This window comes from Theropithecus gelada, chromosome 19 (assembly GCF_003255815.1).
Source record: "Theropithecus gelada isolate Dixy chromosome 19, Tgel_1.0, whole genome shotgun sequence".
NCBI lineage: Eukaryota > Metazoa > Chordata > Mammalia > Primates > Cercopithecidae > Theropithecus > Theropithecus gelada.
The window spans coordinates 5,837,786-5,859,715 of record NC_037687.1 but is presented as its reverse complement, the minus strand read 5'-3'; the positions used below and the strand labels follow the sequence as shown (position 1 = coordinate 5,859,715).

The 21,930-nt window shown below is 47.5% G+C and overlaps 1 protein-coding gene across 2 annotated transcripts in view; it reads left to right on the top strand.

The window, feature by feature from the left end:
* LOC112612385 (alpha-(1,3)-fucosyltransferase 5) overlaps window positions 1-19,805 on the top strand; it is a 46,864-nt gene extending 27,059 nt beyond the window's left edge. For both annotated transcript variants that reach the window (XM_025366841.1, XM_025366842.1), the window contains exon 4: window positions 18,416-19,805. In XM_025366841.1, the coding sequence (XP_025222626.1) occupies window positions 18,428-19,552 (1,125 nt within the window). In that variant the 5' untranslated portion in view covers window positions 18,416-18,427 and the 3' untranslated portion in view covers window positions 19,553-19,805. The remainder of the gene's footprint in view (window positions 1-18,415) is intronic.
* Window positions 19,806-21,930: the final 2,125 nt, after the last annotated feature.

Genomic DNA, 21,930 nt, shown 5'->3' with positions numbered 1-21,930 from the left:
TTTGTCAACCCAGGAGGAATTAGGCATTCTTTTTTGGAGGGGATGGAACCTCTGTCACCCAGGTTGGAGAACAGTGGCGCCATCTTGGCTCACTGCAACCTCCACCTCCTGGATGCAAGCAATTCTGTGACCTCAGCCTCCTGAGTAGCTGGGATTACACCACGCCCGGCTAATTTGTTTAATTTTTAGTAGAGACAGGGTTTCACCATATTGGCCAGGCTGGTCTCGAACTGCCGACCTCAGGTGATCCACCTGCCTCAGCCTCTCAAAGTGGTGGGATTACAGGTGTGAGCCACCGTGCCTGGCCTGGGCATTCTTTTTCTAGAAAAAAATAACTTGGGTTCAACTTAGGTGGGACCTCAGCCCTGACCACCCCTGAATCACCCATTTCCCCCAATCTACCCTTCTTTTTTTTTTTTTTTTTTTTTTTTGAGATGGAGTCTCTGTCGCCCAGGCTGGAGTGCAGTGGTGTGATCTCAGCTCACTGCAAGCTCCGCCTCCCAGGTTTACGCCGTTCTCCTGCCTCAGCCTACGTAGTAGCTGGGACTACAGGCGCCTGCTGATCAAATTATTGGATCAATTGTAAATGTTAGTTCGCTTTGGCTTGTGTGGTCTCAGCATGGATTATTCGGAGGTTTAGTTGTGCTCTGAGGTCACCCCAACCGAAATTTTTAATGCAGGCGTAGAGATTTAAAAATCCGTAGGTTTGTATGGTTCTTGGTTGCATTAATAAATTAAAGCTCCATAGGGTCTTCTCGTCTTATTATTTTATGTCCGCCTCTTCACGGACAGGTCAATTTCACTGGTTGAAAGTAAGAGACAGTTAAACCCTCGTGTTGTCATTCATGCGAGTCCCTATTTAAAGAACAAGTGATTATGCTACCTTTGCATGGTCAGGGTACCGCGGCCGTTAAACGTGTGTCACTGGGCAGGCAGTGCCTCTAATACTAGTAATGCTAGAGGTGATGTTTTTGGTAAACAGGCGGGGGTTAAGTTTGCCGAGTTCCTTTTACTTTTTTTAACCTTTCCTTGAAAGCATGCCTGTGTTGGATTAACAGTGAAAGTAGTATGGGCTTGTTTATGTTTATCAATACTGGGCTGTTAAGTATCGGTGAGGCTTTCGGTCTGATTTAGGCTTATGCGGTGGAGAGAGTATTCATGTTACTTATACTAGCATCATTGCTTCTATAGGATGATAGATTAATCCAATGTAGTGTGAGGAGTTCAGTTATGTGTTTGGGGTTTTTTGAGTAGTTGATGTTGAGCTTGAACGCTTTCTTAATTGATGGCTGCTTTTAGGCCAACTATGGTAATTGGGGGTTTTTACTCTCTATGTAAGGTTTTTTCCTAATGTCTAAAGAGCTGTCCCTCTTTAGACTAACAATTAAGTTTACAGGGGGATTAAGTGGTTCTATAGGTAAACTTAAGGTTGAACTGAGATTCTGTCTTGGATAACCAGCTATCACCAGGCTCGGTAGGCTTGTCACCTCTACCCAGAAATCTTCCCACTATTTTGCCACATAGACGGGTGCGCTCTTTTGGCTGTTTTTGGGTAGCTCGTCTGGTTTCGGGGAAATTTGGCTTTAGTTCTCTTTGTGAAATTATTTCTAGCTAATTCATTATGCGAAAGGTACGGGGGTTAATCCTTGCTATTTTGTGCTTGGGTGATTTTTTATCTTTCCCTTACGGTACTGTATCTATAGCGCTGGGTTAAAATTTCTATCGCCTATACTTTATGTAGGTGAATGGTTTGGTATATATTGACTTGATGTTAGTATTGATTATATTTGGAGCTAGTGTTAGCTCAAGGTAGTCAAGCGGTGTTGAGATTTTCTGGGTGTAAGCCAGATGCTTTATGTTAAGCTATACCTTGATTTATCCAAGTGCACCTTCCAGTACACTTACCATGTTACGACTTATCTCCTCTATATAAATATTAGGGTGTTTAGTTAAGATGTTCCTTAAGTATATTTGAGGGGAGTGACGGGCGGTGTGTGCGTGCTTTATGGCCTAGTTCAATTAAGCACTCTATTCTTAATTTACTGCTAAATCCTCCTTAGACTCTTAGGTTTCATAAGAGTTATCGTGGGGTTTTCTGAGGTAGAANTTGTGATCTGCCCATGTTGGCCTCCCAAAGTGCTGGGATTACAGGAGTGAGCCACTGTGCCTGGCCGTGATCACTTCACTTTATTTTATTATTTTTTTTTTTTTGAGACGGAGTCTCGCTCTGTCACCCAGGCTGGAGTGCAGTGGCCGGATCTCTGCTCACTGCAAGCTCCGCCTCCCAGGTTTACGCCATTCTCCTGCCTCAGCCTCCCGAGTAGCTGGGACTGCAGGCACCCGCCACCTCGCCCGGCTAGTTTTTTGTATTTTTTAGTAGAGATGGGGTTTCACCGGGTTAGCCAGGATGGTCTCGATCTCCTGACCTTGTGATCCGCCCATCTCGGCCTCCCAAAGTGCTGGGATTACAGGCTTGAGCCACCGCGCCCGGCCTAAGCACTCTATTCTTAATTTACTACTAAATCCTCCTTGGACTCTTAGGTTTCATAAGAGTTATCGTAGGGTTTTCTGAGGTAGAAAATGTAGCCCATTTTTTACCATCTCATAGGTTACACCTTGACCTAACGTTTTTGCGGGGGAGGGCATTTGCGCTCACTTCGTGACCTTCATCAGGGTTTGCTGAAGATGGCGGTATATAGACTGAGCAAGAGAGGGTGGGGTGGATCGGGGTTTATCGATTACAGAACAGGCTCCTCTAGGGGGATGTGAAGCACCGCCAAGTCCTTTGAGTTTTAAGCTGTTGCTTGTAGTATTCTGGTGAGTAGTTTTGTTGTTTTAACTATTGAGGTTTAAGGCTAAGCATAGTGGGGTATCTAATCCCAGTTTGGGCCTTGGCTATAGTGTGTTCAGAAATTTTAAAGCCACTTTCGTAGTTTATTTTACATCAGCTAGGGTTTTACAGTTTAGATGGAGTTTAGCTCTATTGTATCGGATCTAAAACACCCTCTACGCCGATCTCTATTGACTAGGGTTAATCGTATGACCGCGGTGGCTGGCACGAAATTAACCAGCCCTTAATATAGCATAGCTTAGTTAAACTTTCGTTTATTGCTAAAGATTTGTCACTGCTGTCTCCCGTGGGGGTGTGGCTAGGCAAAGTGTTTTGAGCTGCGTGTGCGTGCTTGATACTTGCTCCTCTTGGTCGTGGTGATTTGTAGGGCGTCTTCACCGGGGCGGGGATGCTTGCATGTGTAATCTTGCTAAGAGCCAATAGAAAGGCCAGGACCAAACCTATTTGTTTATGGGGTGTGCAAGCCCATCTAGGCATTTTCAGTGTCTTGCTTTAGGTAGGTTTAAGCTACATAAATGAGGAGGTGGGTGTGATTGGGGGTGATTTCTTTGGGGTTGTGGTAGTGGAGGTATAGGTTTGGTAGTGGGTGGGCAGATGGGGGTGGGGGAAGGGGTTGTGGGTTGGTGTCAAGAGTGCTTGGTGAAGTAAATTTATATTAGTTGAGGGGATGGCAGTTGGAGTCGTGCACACCTAAAAGATGAGAATACAAGCTCTGATCGGGCAAATGGAGGCTTTTGTTTTTGGGGTTTGGCAAGAGTGGGTTTAGGTGAAGGTCAGAGATGGGGGTGGGGCGTTTGATGGAATTTTTATTGTAGTGTCGTGGAGTTGATTATTGGTATGTCCTACAAGCATGAATTAAATAACACCTTGATGGCAGTCATGCGGGGCTAGGATATTGAACGTAGGTGCGATTAATAATGGCATGGACCAGGAATCAAAGGCAGGCGCGACAGGACGGGATGTGGTGGGAGTCAGCATTCTGCGATGGGGCTGCGTGCGGACCAGAGATAAAAGATACCAAATGCATGGAGAGCTCCCGTGACTGGTTAATAGGGTGATAGACCCGTGATCCATCGCGATGTCTTACTTAAGGGGAATGTGTGGGCGATCTTGATTGTTATGGCCCTGAGGTAAGAACCAGATGCCGGATACAGTTCAATTATAGCTACCCCCACGAGTTATGGGCCCGGAGCGAGGAGAGCAGCACTTTTTGGGCGGGATATTGGTTTCACGGAGGATGGTGAACAAGGGATTCCTAAGTGAGGGGGGGCATCCGTGGTGAGGAGGACTTTTTAACAGGTATGTGGTATGTCCGATGGATGACTTAATGTACTATGTACGATTAGTACAGGACTAGTTCTGTTGATACGCATGGGGTGATACGTGGGCTTTGGAGGGGTGAATGATGTACTACTGTTGAAGTGCTCATTAGGATCCTTGCTTGTAAGCATGTATTTCGAGAGGGTTGGGTAAATATGTAAGGGTATGTGCTATGTACAGTCAAACACATATAGTACTATATATTATACATGCTGGCTAGCAGCAATGCACGAATTACATAGTGGCATTAAAGGTAGGTTAATACTAAAGTTGTGCTGCAGGGCTTGTACAACATAAAATACAGAAAGTAGTTTCAGTTAGAACGCCGGTTTTGGGTGTTGGCAGTAGAGTTAAGTACTTTCTTTCTGATTGCCCTAGGGAGAGTATTCCATTTCTGGTTTACAAGGCCAGTGTATTAATTTATACTACGAGGGGCAGGTTCATTTGAGTAGGTTGTTCTCGATTAGGGAGGCCAGTGGTATTAAGATTAGGATTGTGATAAAGTATATTGCGGATGCTATTTGGCCAATAATGATAAAAGGTTGGGTTACTGGTTGGCTTCCAATTCAGGTAAGGGTTAGTAGAATTGTAACTAGGAGTCAGAATAGGAATTGGCTGAGTGGGCGGAATATTATGCTTTGTTGTTTGGATTTGTGGAGTATGGGGATAATTGCTAGGATGAGAATCGATAGGAAGAGTGCCAGTATGCCTCCCAATTTGTTGGGGACAGATCGTAGAATTGCGTATGCAAATAGGAAGTACCATTCTGGTTTAATATGTGGGGGGGGTGTTTAGTGGGTTGGCTGGGGTATAGTTGTCTGGGTCACTTAGGAGGTCGGGTGAAAATAATGTTAATGTTGTTAGGGTAAAGAGGAGGAGGACTAGGCCTAGAATATCTTTAATTGTATAGTAGGGGTGAAAGGTGATTTTGTCTGAGTTAGAGGAGATTCCGCAGGGGTTGTTTGACCCCGTTTCGTGTAAGAATAGTAAATGTACGGTTGTGAGAGCGACGATAATGAAGGGTAGGATGAAGTGTAGGGTGGAAAATCATATGAGAGTAGGGTTATCAATGGCATACCCCCCTCAGATTCATTGAACAAGGTTGGTTCCGACATATGGGACTGCTGAGAGTAGATTTGTGATTACTGTTGCCCCCCAGAATGATATTTGGCTTCATGGGAGTACGTAGCCCATAAAGGCTGTTGCTATAGTTATGAGTAGAAGTATAATGCCAATGTTTCAGGTCTCTAGGAGAAGATATGAGCCATAGTAGAGGCCTCGGCCTACGTGTAGGTAGAGGCAGATGAAGAGTATGGAGGCACCGTTAGCATGGAGATAGCGGATGGCTCAGCCGTGATTTACATCTCGGATAATGTGTGCGATTGAGGAGAAAGCAGAGGAGGTGTCTGGTGAGTAATGCATTGCTAAGAATAGGCCTGTGATAATTTGTAGAATTAGGCAGGTTGCAAGAAGTGAGCCGAAATTTCATCACATGGAAATGTTGGATGGGGTGGGTAGATCAATGAGGGAGTGGTTAATTATTTTTATGATTGGGTTAGATTTGCGTATTGGAATCATTTGGCGCTTTTGTAGTTGAAATACAACGATGGTTTTTCGTATCATTGGTTATGGTTAAAGTCCATATGGAAGTAATGATATATATTTTATTCACATTAAGCGTGTTATTGGTTATGGGGTTTGTAGGTTTTTCTTCTAAGCCTTCTCCCATCTATGGGGGTTTAGCATTAATTGTTAGTGGTGTAATTGGTTGTGTGATTATTTTAAGTTATGGGGGAGCTTACATGGGTTTAATGATGTTTTTAATTTATCTAGGGGGTATAATAGTTGTTTTTGGTTATACTGCGGCAATGGCTATTGAAGAGTATCCTGAGACATGGGCCTCAGGGTTTGAGGTTCTAGGGGGTCTTTTGGTAGGATTAATAATGGAAGTGGGGTTAGTTTTATGGGTTTTAAGTTTTGATGGGGTAGTGGTGGTGGTTAATTTTAATAATATGGGTAGTTGGGAGATTTTTGAGGGGGAGGGATTGGGGTTAGTTCGAGGTGATTCTATTGGTGCGGGTGCCTTGTATGATTATGGGCGTTGATTGGTGGTGGTTGCTGGTTATTTGTTGGTGTATATATTGTGATTGAGATTACTCGAGGTAATAGGCTATATTATTAGAAGTAGAGTTAGGGTGAGAGGAATGAGGAAAGAGAGGAAGTAGAGTTTGATTATGCCTTTCTGAGTAGTTACAGTTATGGAAGCGGTAATGTGTGTTTGTGAGATTATTTTACGTATGGATTTTTCTAGTCATGTTGAGTCTAGTAAGAGAAAGGCTAAATTTTGACTTATAAGTAGGTTTTGATAGGGGAATTATACGATGAACTGTGGTGGGAAAATATCCTAGTATGTTGGAGAATTTGAATATCTGTGATGGGTTTTTTGTTTTTAGTTTGCTGGTTATAAGGGCGAGGTCTAGGGCTGTTAAGAAACCGAGGATGGTTGCGCATAAGGCTGAGAGTTTTAGGTAGAGGGGTATTGTTGGCTGGGGGAGTGAGGTAGGGGGGATGTTGTTAGTGATAAGGAATCCTGTAATTATACTGCCTACTATAAGGCGTTTAATTGGGTTTAGTAGGGCGGGGTTGTTTTCATTGATGTTTATTAGGGTTGGGAAGCGGGGTTGTCCTGTTAGGGTAAGGAGAATGGTTCGAGTGCTGTAGGCGCTTGTTAGGGAGGTGGCGATGAGAGTAATAGATAGGGCTCAGGCATTGGTATACGACGTATTTGTGGCTTCGATAATAAGATCTTTGGAGTCGAAGCCTGTGAGGAAGGGTATTCCCGTGAGTGCTAGGTTGCCAATAACTAGGGAAGTTGAGGTAAGGGGCATTGTTTTAAATAGACCTCCTATTTTTCGGATGTCTTGTTCGTTATTTAAGTTATGAATAATAGATCCGGAGCATATAAAGAGTATAGCTTTGAAGAAGGCATGGGTGCAGATGTGTAGGAATGCTAAGTGTGGCTGGTTAATACCAATGGTGACTATTATTAGGCCTAGTTGGCTCGAGGTGGAGAAGGCCACGATTTTTTTGGTATCGTTTTGTGTGAGGGCGCAGATGGCTATGAACAGGGTAGTAACGGCGCCCAGACATAGTGTGAGGTTTTGGATTAATGTGTTGTTTTCTATTAAAGGGTGAAAGCGAATGAGTAGAAATACCCCGGCAACAACTATGGTGCTGGAGTGAAGTAGAGCTGAGACAGGGGCTGGACCTTCTATGGCAGAGGGCAGTCAGGGGTGAAGACCGAATTGAGCTGATTTTCCTGTTGCTGCTAGGAGAAGGCCCATTAGTGGGAGGAGGTTTGAGTTGGAATTTAGAGCTAGTATTTGTTGAAAGTCTCACGAGTTATAATGTAGAAGGAATCATGTTATAGCTAGGATAAGACCGATGTCGCCGATGCGGTTGTATAGGATTTCTTGGATGGCTGCTGTGTTGGCGTCCGCTCGAGCGTATCATCAGCTGATTAGAAGGAAGGATATGATTCCTACACCCTCTCAACCAATGAAGAGCTGGAAAAGGTTGTTGGCGGTAACTAGGATTAGTATGGCAGCGAGAAAAATGAGATATTTGAAGAATTGATTGATGTTTGGGTCTGAGTTTATGTACCATAGTGAGAATTCTATAATGGATCAGGTGATGAATAGTGCGATTGGAATAAATACTATGGAAAAGTAATCTAGTTTAAAGCTTAGTGTTAGATCTAATGTTTGGGTTGTTATTCAGTGTCAGCTTCAAATGGTTGTTTCTTGGTTTGAGAAAATGTATAGGGTTGTTGGAATAAGGCTAGTAATAAAGGTGTATATTATGGTTATTTTTACATAGTTTGGGTATGAGCGTTTTTTGTTAGGATTAATGAGGGTGGCAAAAATTGGAAGAGTTAGGGAGGCAAGGGTTATTATCATAATAGAGGTGCACATAATTGTTACTTTTATTTGGAGTTGCACCAATGTTTTTGGCTCCTAAGGCCAATGGATAGCTGTTATCCTTTAAAAGTTGAGAAAACCGGCCGGGCGCGGTGGCTCAAGCCTGTAATCCCAGCACTTTGGGAGGCCGAGACGGGCGGATCACAAGGTCAGGAGATCGAGACCATCCTGGCTAACACGGCGAAACCCCGTCTATACTAAAAACACAAAAAAAAAAAGCCGGGCGAGGTGGCGGCGCCTGTAGTCCCAGCTACTCGGGAGGCTGAGGCAGGAGAATGGCGTGAACCCGAGAGGCGGAGCTTGCAGTGAGCTGAGATCCGGCCACTGCACTCCAGCCTGGGCGACAGAGCGAGACTCCATCTCAAAAAAAAAAAAAACAAAAAACAAATAAAAGTTGAGAAAACCGTAATTTTAAGTACGGAAGTATGGGTTAGCAGCCCTTGCAAGTTTTCTCGGTAAATAAGAAGTGGTGTGCTTCTATAGTAAGGTTCACAATCTAATGTTTTGATTAAACTATATTTACAGGGAGTAAACCCTAGAATGGTGTTGGGGTTGAGGGATAGGAGAATAACTGGGGCAAGGTGTATAAATATTAATGTGTTTTCTTGTGTGAAGGGGGGTTTTATGTTGATTATATGGTGTGTGAGTGTCCCTCGTTGCATTGTGACGAACATGTGGAGAGAGTAGAGAGCTGTAATTAATATATTGAGTCCTGTTAGTATGATAGTAATATGAGATCAAGAAAATGAAGCTCCGATTACGAAGAGCTCACCGAGTAGGTTAATAGTAGGGGGTATGGCAAGATTGGTGAGGTTTGCTGTGAACCATCAAAAGGTTATTAATGGGAGTAGGACTTGAAGTCCTCGGGATAGTAATATGATGCGGCTGTGGGTGCGTTCATAGTTTGAGTTGGCTAGGCAGAAATATATGGAGGAGGTGAGTCCATGGGCGACTATGAGGATGGTTGCACCAGAGAAGCTTCAGGGGGTTTGGATGAGGGAGGCTACGATTACTAGGGCTATATGGCTTACGGAAGAGTATGCGATGAGTGATTTCAGGTCTGTTTGTCGAAGACAGATTGAGCTTGTCATGATTATACCTCATAGAGATAGCATAAGGAATGGGTAGGCTATGGACTCTGTTAAAGGATTGAGGATAGAGGTGAGTCGTATTATGCCATAGCCGCCCAGTTTTAGGAGTACTGCGGCAAGGACTATTGACCCTGCAATGGGGGTTCGACATGGGCCTTGGGAAGTCACAAGTGTAGGCCATATAGGGGTATTTTTGTCATAAAGGCTATTATGCATGCTAGTCAAGTAAGGTTATGAGATCAAGTGGTTGTTAGTTTTTGGTTTGTGAGTGTTAGTAGTGTGATGTTCAATGAGCCTGTGCTATTGTAGGTATAGATTAGTATAATGAGTAGGGGCAGAGAGCCGGTTAGAGTGTAAAATAGAAAGTATGTGCTTGCATTGAGACGTTCTGCTTGGTTACCCCATTTAGTGATAATAATTAGGGTAGGAATGAGGGTAGTTTCAAATAGAATGTAGAATATGATTAGTTCTGTGGCCATGAATGTCAGAATTAAGGTGATTTGTAGGAAAATTATTATAGAAAGGTAGAGGTTTTTTTGTGAAGAGGGCTCATTGCATAGGTGGTATTGGCTTGCTATGATTATGAGGGGTAGGAGTCAGGCGGTTAGTATTAGGAGAGGTGTTGTGAGTCGGAGGATAAGTAGGTTGAGTAGTTGAGAAGGTTGTTGTTAGTTTGGTTGAGGAATAATAGAGGAACGAGGCTGATAGTTAGACTATGCATGGTCAAGTTGATTCAGATTGTGTTGTTTTTGGAGAGTCATGTTATTGGCAGTAGTATGGTTGTAGGGATAATTATTTTTAGCATTGAAGCAAGTTTAGGTTGTGAATATGATCTAGTCCGTATGTGTTGGAGATTGAGACTAGTAAGGCAAGGCCTACTGCTGTCTCGCAAGCGGCAAATACTAGTAGGATGATGGGTATAATATTGATTAAGGGGAAGTGTATATTTGAGGCTATGAGGGCAGCTATAATGAAGAGTGATATTATTATCCCTTCTAGGCAGAGGAGGGAGGCTATTAGGTGTGAACGGTAGATTAATATACCTAGAAGTGAAATAGTGAATGCTAACATAATGTTTATGTAGGTGGGAGACATTTGGTTAGTATGGTTATCATAATCTAAGGAGTCGAAATCATTTGTTTTGTTTAAACTACTTACCAATTTGGCTCAGTCTAGTCCTTTTTGAGTTCATTCATAGGCCAAGCTGAGAATTAGGATGATGATAAATATGATGGATGTTTTATTACTGAGAGATTTGTTGTTTGGAGGGCTCATGGTAGGGATAGTAGTAGAGCGATCTCCAGGTCGAATAGTAGAAAAGTGATGGCGATCAGGAAAAATTTTATTGAGAATGGGATACGAGCGGGGTTTAGGGGATCAAATCCACATTCGTAAGGATTAGTTTTTTCTGCATAGGAGTTGAGTTGGGGCAATCAGAATATGATGATTATTAGTAGTGAGGTCAAAAGGGTGTTGATTGTTAAGGCTAGTACTAGGTTGATTACTCTTTTTTGAATACTATCAAAGCTGATTGATTGGAAGTCAATTGTACTAGTTATACTAAAAGAGTAGGATCCTCATCAGTAGATAGAAATGTAGAGGAACAGTCAGATAACGTCTACAAAGTGTCAATATCAGGTGGCGGCTTCAAAGCCAAAATGATGATTTGATGTGAAGTGGTAGAATAGTTGGCGAATGAGGCAAATAAGAAGGAATATAGATCCAATGATGACGTGAAGTCCGTGGAAGCCTGTGGCGATGAAAAATGTTGAACCGTAGATGCCGTCGGAGATAGTGAAAGGTGCTTCAAAGTATTCTGAGATTTGTAGTAGGGTGAAGTAGATGCCCAGCAGAATTGTGATAAGCAAGGCTTGGATTGTTTGTTTTCGGTTATTGTTTATGAGGCTGTGATGGGCTCAGGTGATTGTAATTCCTGATGCGAGTAGTACAGAGGTGTTTAGGAGGGGTACTTCTAAGAGGATTTAAAGGGGTAATGCCTGTTGGTGGTCAGTGACCTCCTAAGTGGGGTGTTGGAGCGAGGCTTGAGTGGTAAAATGCTCAGAAGAAGCCGGTGAAGAAGACGACTTCTGAGATGATAAATAATGTTATCCCATATCGAAGGTTTTTTTGGACAGATACTGTATGGTGACCTTGATAAGTGCTTTCTCGTACAATATCATGTCATCATTGGTACAGGGTTAGTGCATTGGTTAGTAGGCCTAGTGTTAGCAGGGTGATGGAGTAAAAGTGAAATCATATAACTAAGCCGGATGTTATTAGGAGAGCTGATAGGGCTCCTGTTAATGGTCAGGGGCTGGGTTTGACTATGTGATAAGCATGGAGTTGGTGGGTCATTAGGTGTTGTTGCGTAAGTAGAGGCTGGTTAGGAGTGTAAAGACATAGGCCTGGATTAGGGCGACTGCAATTTCTAGAATGGTCAGTAGTGTCAGGACCATTATAGAGGTTACTAAGGCAGCGGAGAAGTTAATAGTTGATAATACTAGTACAGCACTTCCAATAAGGTGTATTAGTAGGTGGCCAGCTGTGATATTGGCAGTTAGTCGTACGGCTAGGGCTACTGGTTGGATAAGTAGACTAATAGTTTCGATTATCACTAGTATGGGGATGAGTGGTGTGGGTGTACCTTGTGGTAGAAGATGGGCTAGGGAGTTTTTGGTTTTAAAGCGAAGGCCGGCCGGGCGCAGTGGCTCAAGCCTGTAATCCCAGCACTTTGGGAGGCCGAGACGGGCGGATCACAAGGTCAGGAGATCGAGACCATCCTGGCTAACACGGCGAAACCCCGTCTCTACTAAAAACACAAAAAATTAGCCGGGCGAGGTGGTGGCGCCTGTGGTCCCAGCTACTCGGGAGGCTGAGGCAGGAGAATGGCGGGAACCCGGGAGGCGGAGCTTGCAGTGAGCTGAGATCTGGCCACTGCACTCCAGCCTGGGCGACAGAGCGAGACTCCGTCTCAAAAAAAAAAAAATAAAATAAAGCGAAGGCCTATAATCACTGTGCCTGCTCATAGGGGGATTGCTATAGCCAGGTTTATAGAAAGTTGGGTGGTTGGTGTAAATGAGTAGGGTAGAAGTCCCAGGAGATTGGTTATGGAAATAAAGGTGATTAGGGATATTAGTATTAGAGATCAGGATTGTCCTTTAGTATTGTGAGTTATTATTTGCTTTAGAGTAAGCTGAGTCAGGCTTTGTTGAATAGTGATTAGTTGGTTGTTAATGAGGTATTTGGAGGTTGGTATTTGGAGTTTGGGATTAACAGTGTGGGAAATAGGATAATAGGAATTGCGGCGGATTGGCCCAGGATTATTGGGGTTGAGAATGGGGTAAATAGATTTTCGTTCATTTTAGTTGTCAGTGGTTATTGTGGATTTGTGGGTTGGGGTTTTTTTGTAAGGGGGGTTGATAGTAACTTGTGTTTAGTAGTTTTAGTTGTATGATAAGATATAGTGTAGGGAGCATCGTCATGATAGTAGTGAATCATGTAGATGTGTCTAACTGGGGCATTTCACTGTAGAGGGTGCGTCCCTCAATCTTTAACTTAAAAGGTTAATGCTAGGATAGCTGTACAGTGGATCTGTAAAGTATGGGGGGGGGGAAGAGTTATAGGGTAAACACAGGTCCTATTTCAAAGATTTTTAGTGGGATTAATTCTGCGACGATTGGTATGAAGCTATGGTTTGCGCCACAGATTTCTGAGCATTGTCCATAATAGACACCTGGTCGTGTGGCGGTGAATATAGTTTGGTTTAAGCGTCCGGGCACTGCATCTGTTTTTAGGCCTAGTGTAGGGATAGTTCATGAATGTAAGACATCTTGAGATGTGATTATTATACGGACGGGAGCTTCAATTGAGAGGACTACTCGATTGTCAACTTCTAGAAGTTGAAGGTCACCTGGGTTTAAGAATAGTGGGGGTAGTATATAAGAGTTAAAGATTAAACCTCCGTAGTCTGTGTATTCGTAGGTTCAATATCATTGGTGTCCGATTGATTTAATAGTAAAGGAGGGGTTATTGATTTCGTCTGTTAGATATAGGATGCGCAGGGATGGAAGGGCGATTAGGACTAAGATAATTGCGGGTAAAATGGTTCAGATGGTTTCTATCTCTTGGGCATCTGTGATGTTGGTGTTGGTTAGTTTTGTTGTGAGTGTTGAGGATAGGGCATATAAGACTAGAAAGCTAATTAAAGATATAGCTATGAAGGCATGGTCGTGAAAAGTGATTAGTTCTTCTATGACACGGGATGTGGCATCTTGTAGACCTAGTTGAACTGGGTGAGCCATGTAAGATACATAGAGTTTGACCTACAATTTAGCTTTGACAAAGCTATGAAATAATTTTTCTAATACCTTGTTGAAAAAGTTATAGGGGTTATAAGATTGGCTTGAAACCAGTTTTAGGGGGTTCGACTCCATGTTGTGAATAGTTCTGGTGAATGGATGGGGTAGGATGTGCCTAGAAAAATTGTGGTTGTTAGGGCATTTATTATGATGATGTTTATGTATTCGGCCATGAAGAATAGGGCGAATGGGCCTGCGGAATATTCAATATTAAAGCCTGATACTAGTTCTGATTCGCCTTCTATGAGATCAAAGGGGGTTCGATTTGTTTCTGCTAGTGTGGAGGTAAATCATATTATGGCTAGTGGTCATGATGGTAGGAGAAGTCAGAGGTATTCTTGTGTTGTAATAAGTATGTTGAGGTTGAATGAGCCAAATCCCCTGGCTAGTTTTTTTGTATTTTTTAGTAGAGACGGGGTTTCACCGTGTTAGCCAGGATAGTCTCGATCTCCTGAACTTGTGATCCACCCGCCTCGGCCTCCCAAAGTTCTGGGATTACAGGCTTGAGCCACCGCGCCTGCCCTTTTTTATTTTTAATTGAGACCGAGTCTCGCTCTGTCGCCAGGCTGCAGTGCAGTGGTGTGATCTCAGCTCATTGCAACCTCCACCTCCCAAGTTCAAGCAATTCTCCTGCCTCGGCCTCCCAAAAATGCTAGGATTACAGGCGTGGCCCACCACACCTGGCCCCAATCTACCCTTCTAAAGATCGTTAGCAAATACTTCACTATCTCCTAAGAGGGGCTGCCATGAACCCAGGGCCCATGTAATTCCATCTTAATATCAATTACTTTATAAAAATTAAGCTGTGCCTGAGGCTCTAGAGCCCAGTGGTACAAAGCAGTAATTGGTCGAAGTTCAACCTCCCTCCCACTCTGAGCTTGGACTGTGCCCTGAGGGCCTGTGTTTTGAATCTCTTTCCAGAACCTTGGCATGAACTTGGGACTGGGTGTCTGGATCACTTTTCATCACACCCCGGTCACCTGCTGCAAGGGTAAGACCAACTTGGCCCAACAAAGAAAGGAGGCAACCACTATATCATTTTAAAACAGCTTCATCGGCTGGATGTGGTGGCTGATGCCTGTAATCCCAGCACTCCGGGAGGCAGAGGCGGCTGGATCACTTGAGGTCAGTTCAAGACCAGCCTGGCCAACATGGTGAAACCCCGTCTCTACTAAAAATACAAAAATTAGCTGGGCATGGTGGTGCATGTCTGTAATCCCAGCTACTTGAGAGGCTAAGGCAGGAGAATCACTTGAACGCGGGAAGTGGACGTTGCAGTGAGCTGAGATTGCGCCACTGCACTCCAGCCTAAGCAACAGAGCAAGACTCAAGTCTCAAAAAATAAATAAAAGTAAAACAGCTTCATCGGGATGTAATTCACATACATATGGTGAGCCCACTTAAGATATACAAGTAAATAAATCAGTGGTTTTTGGTGTGTTACCTTATTTTTAAAATTGTAACTCTCTCTCTATATATATAGGTGTGTATATATGTATAACATAAAAGACACAATTTAGGCTTTTTTGAAATGGAGTTTCGCTCTTGTTGCTCACTGAAACCTCTGCCTCCCGGGTTGAAGTGATTCTTCTGCCTCAGCCTCCCGAGTAGCTGGGATTACAGGCATGCACCACCACGCCCGGCTATTTTTTGTATTTTTAGAAGAGACGGGGTTTTATCATGTTGGCCAGGCTGGTCTCGAACTCCTGACCTCAGGCAATCCGCCCACTTCGGCCTCCCAAAGTGCTGGGATGACAGGCGTAAGCCACCACGCCTGGCCCATTTAGGCCTTTTTTTTTTTTTTTTGAGGCAGAGTCTCACTCTGTTGCCCAGGCTGGAGTGCAGTGGCCGGATCTCAGCTCACCGCAAGCTCTGCCTCCCGGGTTCCTGCCATTCTCCTGCCTCAGCCTCCCGAGTAGCTGGGACTACAGGCGCCGGCCACCTCGCCCGGCTAGTTTTTGTATTTTTTAGTAGAGACAGGGTTTCACCGTGTTAGCCAGGATGGTCTCGATCTCCTGACTTCGTGATCCACCCGCCTCGGCCTCCCAAAGTGCTGGGATTACAGGCTTGAGCCACCGCGCCCGGCCCATTTAGGCATTTTTAAGCATACAATTCAGTGGCATTACATGCAGTGTTGTGCAACCATCACTCCAGCGTCTTTCCCAAACTTTCATCACCCGAAACATAAACTCTGGACCCATTAAACAAACATTCTCCCCTCTCCTCCATCTTCCAGTCATCTCTATTCTACTTCCTGTCTCTGGGTTGGCTTGTCCTGAATATTTCCTAGAAATGGGATCACACACTGTGTGGCCTTTTGTGTCTGGCTTTTCTCACTGAGTGTGACATCCTCAAGCTTCATCCACGCCATGTGGCCTGTGTCAGTGCCTCGCACGTTTTCTTTTTTTTGAGACAGCGTCTCGCCCTGTCGCCCAGGCTGGAGTGCAGTGGCGCGATCTCAGCTCACTGCAACCTCCACCTCCTGGGTTCAATTCCTGCCTCAGCCTCCCAAGTAGCTGGGACTATAGGCGCCCGCCACCACGCCCGGCTAGTTTTTTGTATTTTTAATAGAGACAGGGTTTCACCGTGTTAGCCAGGATGGTCTCGATCTCCTGACCTTGTGATCCGCCTGCCTTGGGCTCCCAAAGTACTGGGATTACAGGCATGAGCCACCACGTCTGGCCAAAAAAAATTTATTTAGGCCGGGTGTGGTGGCTCACACCTGTAATCCCAACACTTTGGGAGGCCAAGACAGGTGGATCATTTGAGGCCAGGAGTTCAAGACCAGTCTGGCCAACATAGTGAAATCCTGTCTCTACTAAAAATACAAAAATTAGCCGGGCATGGTGGCACCCACCTGTCATCCCAGCTACTCAGCAGGTTGAGGCACAAAAATCACTTGAACCAGGGAGGCAGAGGTTGCAGTGAGCCAAGTCTCAAAAGTAAATAAAAAAAAAAAAAAAGCCAGGTGTGGTGGCTCACGCCTGTAATCCCAGCACTTTGGGAGGCTGAGGTGGGTGGATCATGAGGTCAGGAGATCGAGACCATCCTGCTTAACATGGTGAAACCCCCATCTCTACTAAAAACACAAAAAAATTAGCTGGGCATGGTGGCGGGCACCTGTAGTCCCAGCTACTCGGGAGGCTGAGGCAGGAGAATGCCGTGAACCCAGGAGGCGGAGCTTGCAGTGAGCCGAGATCGCGCCACTGCACTCCAGCCTGGGCAACAGAGAGAGACTCCATCTCAAAAAAATTAACTGGGGATGGTGGCACTTGCCTGTAGTCCCAGCTATTCTGAAGGCTGAGGTGGGAGGATCATTTGAGCCTGGGAGGTTGAGGCTTCAGTGAGCTGAGATCATGCTACTGCACTCCAGCCTGGGTGACAGAGGAAGACCCTGTTTATAAATTTATTGTTATTATTATTATTACTATTCGAGACAAGAGTATCATTCTGTCACCCAGGCTGGAGTTCAGTGGTGTGATCTCCGCTCACTTCAAGTGATTCTCCTGCCTCAGCCTCCCCAGTAGCTGGGATTACAGGCGCCACCACAACACCCAGCTAATTTTTGTGTTTTTTAGTAGAGACAGAGTTTTGCCACTTTGGCCAAGCTGGTCTCGAACTCCTGACCTCAGGTGATCCGTCCGCTTTGGCCTCCCAAAGTGCCGGGATTATAGGTGTGAGCCCCCACGCCCAGCCTATAATTTTTTTTGTAAATATACTGTTCAGTTTTTAGATGTACATTTAAAATTGTAAACAATCCACCCTGGCGTCCAAGCCTCGCCTCACCCATGGTAAAGCATGGTTCAGGTTCCCTCCTCTTCCTCCAGTCGCCCCTCTTAGCCTCTTTGAGGGTTTTTCTTCTCTGACTTCCCAGACCCAGTCCCTACACTCGGGGGCCCTGGGCTCCCTCCGGTTCCATGTTGGGCATCTCCAGGACAAGCAGGGATCCACGTCTTCCCCGAAAGCCTACTCCTCCCTGGGGTCCCAGGTCCCCCCACTCCCTGCCTGGTCAGTCCCTGCCTCCCCTGACTCTTCACACCTGCCCATTTTCCCTCCTATCCTCCCCACCTCTCCCCCAGCCTCGGCCTCTCCCCCAGGGCAGGGACAGGGTGTCTGAGGGCCAGGGGGGTTAGCTTTGAGTGTTTGTTGACTGAAACACTAAGTGAAGGCCGGGCGCGGTGGCTCAAGCCTGTAATCCCAGCACTTTGGGAGGCCGAGACGGGTGGATCACGAGGTCAGGAGATCGAGACCATCCTGGCTAATACGGTGAAACCCCGTCTCTACTAAAAATAGAAAAAACTAGCCGGGCGAGGTGGCGGGCGCCTGTAGTCCCAGCTACTCGGGAGGCTGAGGCAGGAGAATGGCGTAAACCCGGGAGGCGGAGCTTGCAGTGAGCTGAGATCCGGCCACTGCACTCCAGCCTGGGCAACAGAGCAAGACTCCGTCTCCAAAAAAAAAAAGAAACACCAAGTGAATAGAAAATCAAGCCTAAACTGGCAGCCTGAGCACTTCCTTTTGTCTGCAAACTGCTCAGGTGTCTCACCCTGCCAGGCTTTGGCACTGACTCTTTCCTCATCCAAGGGATACCCTTTCCCTCAACTCCTACCTTATCTGGAGAACTCTTACGTTACCTGCAAAACCTAATCCCATTGTACCCTTCCCTGTCAGAGTCATAAATTCAATCCTCAACTCAGGGGTACTGGGGGCATTTATGACAAGCTGTGTCATAAATTGTAACAGCTTCTCTCAAGACGCGTGGCCAGGAAGTGGGTGATTGTCCTTAATGACCCTCACTCCTCTCTCCTCTCTGCCTAGCTACTCTGAGGCATGGATCCCCTGGGCCCAGCCAAGCCACAATGGCTGTGGCGCCACTGTCTGGCCACGCTGCTGTTTCAGCTGCTGGTGGCTGTGTGTTTCTTCTCCTACCTGCGTGTGTCCCGAGACGATGCCACTGGGTTCCCTAGGCCAGGGCTCATGGCAGTGGCACCTGTCACTGGAGCTCCCAATGGGTCCCGCTGCCAGGACAGCACGACGACCCCTGCCCGCCCCACCCTCCTGATCCTGCTGTGGACGTGGCCTTTTAACACACCCATGGCTCTGCCCCGCTGCTCAGAGATGGTGCCCGGCGCGGCCAACTGCAACATCACTGCCGACTCCGATGTGTACCCACAGGCAGACGCGGTCATCGTGCACCACCGGGATATCATGTACGACCCCAGTGCCGACCTCCCGCCCCCCACCAGGCCGCAGGGGCAGCGCTGGGTCTGGTTAAGCATGGAGTCTCCCAGCAACTGCCGGCATCTGCAAGCCCTAGACGGATACTTCAATCTCACCATGTCCTACCGCAGCGACTCCGACATCTTCACGCCCTACGGCTGGCTGGAGCCGTGGTCCGGCCAGCCTGCCCACCCACCGCTCAACCTCTCGGCCAAGACCGAGCTGGTGGCCTGGGCAGTGTCCAACTGGAAGCCGGACTCGGCCAGAGTGCGCTACTACCACAGCCTGCAGGCCCATCTCAAGGTGGATGTGTACGGGAAATCCCACAAGCCCCTGCCCAGGGGGACCATGATGGAGACGCTGTCCCGGTACAAGTTCTACCTGGCCTTCGAGAACTCCTTGCACCCCGACTACATCACCGAGAAGCTGTGGAGGAACGCCCTGGAGGCCTGGGCCGTGCCTGTGGTGCTGGGGCCCAGCAGAAGCAACTACGAGAGGTTCCTGCCGCCGGACGCCTTCATCCACGTGGACGACTTCCAGAGCCCCGAGGACCTGGCCCGATACCTGCAGGAGCTGGACAAGGACCACGCCCGCTACCTGAGCTACTTCCGCTGGCGGGAGACGCTGCGGCCTCGCTTCTTCAGCTGGACACTGGCTTTCTGCAAGGCCTGCTGGAAACTGCAGGAGGAATCCAGGTACCAGACGGTGCGCAGCATAGCGGCTTGGTTCACCTGAGAGGCCAGCGAGGGGCCTGGGCTGCCGGGACCTCACTTTCCCAGGGCCTCACCTACCTAGGGTCTCACTAGTTTGGGGATTTACCTACCTGGGGTCTCACCTGCCTGGGGCCTCGCCTGCTGGAGTCTTTGGTGGCCAGGCATGTGACTTACCTGGGACTTCACATGCCAGGCTTTACCACTGCCAGGAGCCTCCCCTGCTGGGGATCTTGCCGGCTGGGGACAGTGCCTACTAGGAACCTTGTTTGCTGGAGGCTGCACCTACTGAGGGTCTCGGCTGTTGGGGACTTTACCTGCTGGGACCTGGTCCCAGAGACCTCCCCACACTAAATGTCACCTGTTAGGAGCCTCACCTGCTGGGGACCTCACCCTGGAGGGCACCTTGGGAACTGGTACCCTGGAGGCCCTGCCCCCGGGCGATGGTGCAGGCTGGTTAGCTTGTGGTTTTATTGCCGTTGTTAACCACCCATGAGGGGTGCAGACAGACAATGCTGTTACCATTTTCACACGAGAATGCTTCAAGGAAAGCTCCTGTGTCCCCCTCACCCCAGAACTGCAGGGCAATTCCATCCCCAAGGGCACTTGGCAATGTCCGGAGACATTTTCAGTCATCACAACCCGGGGAGGAGAACGAGGTCACCTAGTGGGTAGAGGCCAGGGTTACTCCACACCCCCTACGATGCGCAAGTCAGGGCCCCTACAACCAACAATGATGGTTCCAAATGTCCAGGGGCAGAAAACTCTGTTCCAGAACTTTCTATGACCCTGGAGGTCAAGCCCCTTGTGGGGGGGGGGTGGGAGTGTTCAGATCCCTCGGGGGTCCTCTCCTCCAGCTGGCTCCCTGCGGTGGGCTCTGGCACCCACCCAGAAGTGAAAGCCGTTTTTTCTGAAGATCTCAGGTCAATAACTCCCAAGTCAGGCAAGCCCTGCATAGAGCCCTCCTCCACCACTTAGGGGCTGCAGATGGGTTCTGACTGTAAATGAGGACGTCTGGAACATTCCAGAACATTCTGGGCTTGGGGGAAATTGCTCTCTGGAATGCCAAGCGGGACCTGGTGGTGGAAGGTGGTGGTGAATCCCAGGTGCTCTCTGAGCCTCAATCTCCCCATTTGCACAGTGGACATGCGGGCTCTGAGGGCTGGGGAGTGGGGCCCGTGCTCTCCAGGAGTGAAGATGGGCAGGGCTGGGATAAAGGGACCCTCTCTGCCCCGGGCACAGGGCCCAAGGGAGCTGGATGTGTTGCCCCAGGTGTGTAGGGCAGGTCAGAGGAGGGCAGGATCCCCTGAGGAGGAGGGCAAGGGGAATGTGTGTGACCGTCAGCAGTGGTGTGCACATGGCTGGGGGACACTCGGTGTGACTGTCAGCAGGTGGGTGGCACAAACACATCACTGTGGGTGTGACCTTGGTGTGACTCTGATAGTGCCTGCGGATGTGTTGCGATGCCTGCCTGTGGCTCTATGTGGGTGTTTGTAGGTGGTGGTGATTGCGAATGTGAGACAGAATGTGTGGCCCTGGGAGGCTTTGAGTGTTGGAGGGAGCAGGAGCCCCTCTCTGAGTGTGCGTGTCTGTGTGTCTCTCTGTGTGACCGCACAAGGCCGTATCTGCATGGACCTGTGTCCTTGGGTGTGGTGAAGTGGGCTGTGTGTGGCCACTTATGGGATTCTTAAGCTATGTCTGCAAGTGGCTGTGACCATGTGTGTGGCCTTGTGGATGAGCAGGGGGAGGTCGGGTTCTTAAAAGTATTACAGGAGGGGAAACTGAGGCCCACAGAGGGCCAGGGACCCAGGCCAAACATTCCTCCCTGCAGGGGGGTAGGCAGAGACCCTGCGGGATGGTGGGAGGATCAGCATGACCTCAGCCTCCTGAAGAAGGTGCCGGCAGTGGCTCTGCTCTGCAAAGGAGGTAGGTGGCTGATGCCCAGAGAAGTTGAGGAACTCGCCCAAGGCCACACAGCTGCCAGAGGTGAAAGTGGGTTTTCTGAAGATCTCAGGTCAAGAACTCCAAAGTCAGGCAAGTCTCCCATAGAGCCCTGCTCTACCACTTACGGTCTGCAAGTGTCTTCTGACTGTAAATGAAGACTTCTGGAACATTCCGGAACATTCTGGAACATTCTGGGCTTGGGGGAAATTGCTGCTCTCTGGAGAATGCCATGGGGGACCTGGTGGTAGAGGGTGGTGTTGACTCCCAGGTGCTCTCAGCCCAGTTTCCCCATCTGCACAGTGGACATGCAGAGGTACTTGTGATGGCTCCCCCCGACCCAGGTGGGAGGGTGGAGGGGCATAGAGTGGGGAAGGTGTGGGGGGCCTGGAGAGTCTCTGCCAAACCCGCTGGTGACTCCGGGCCTGAGCCAGCCTTGCTGGGCCCATCACTCACCTGCCA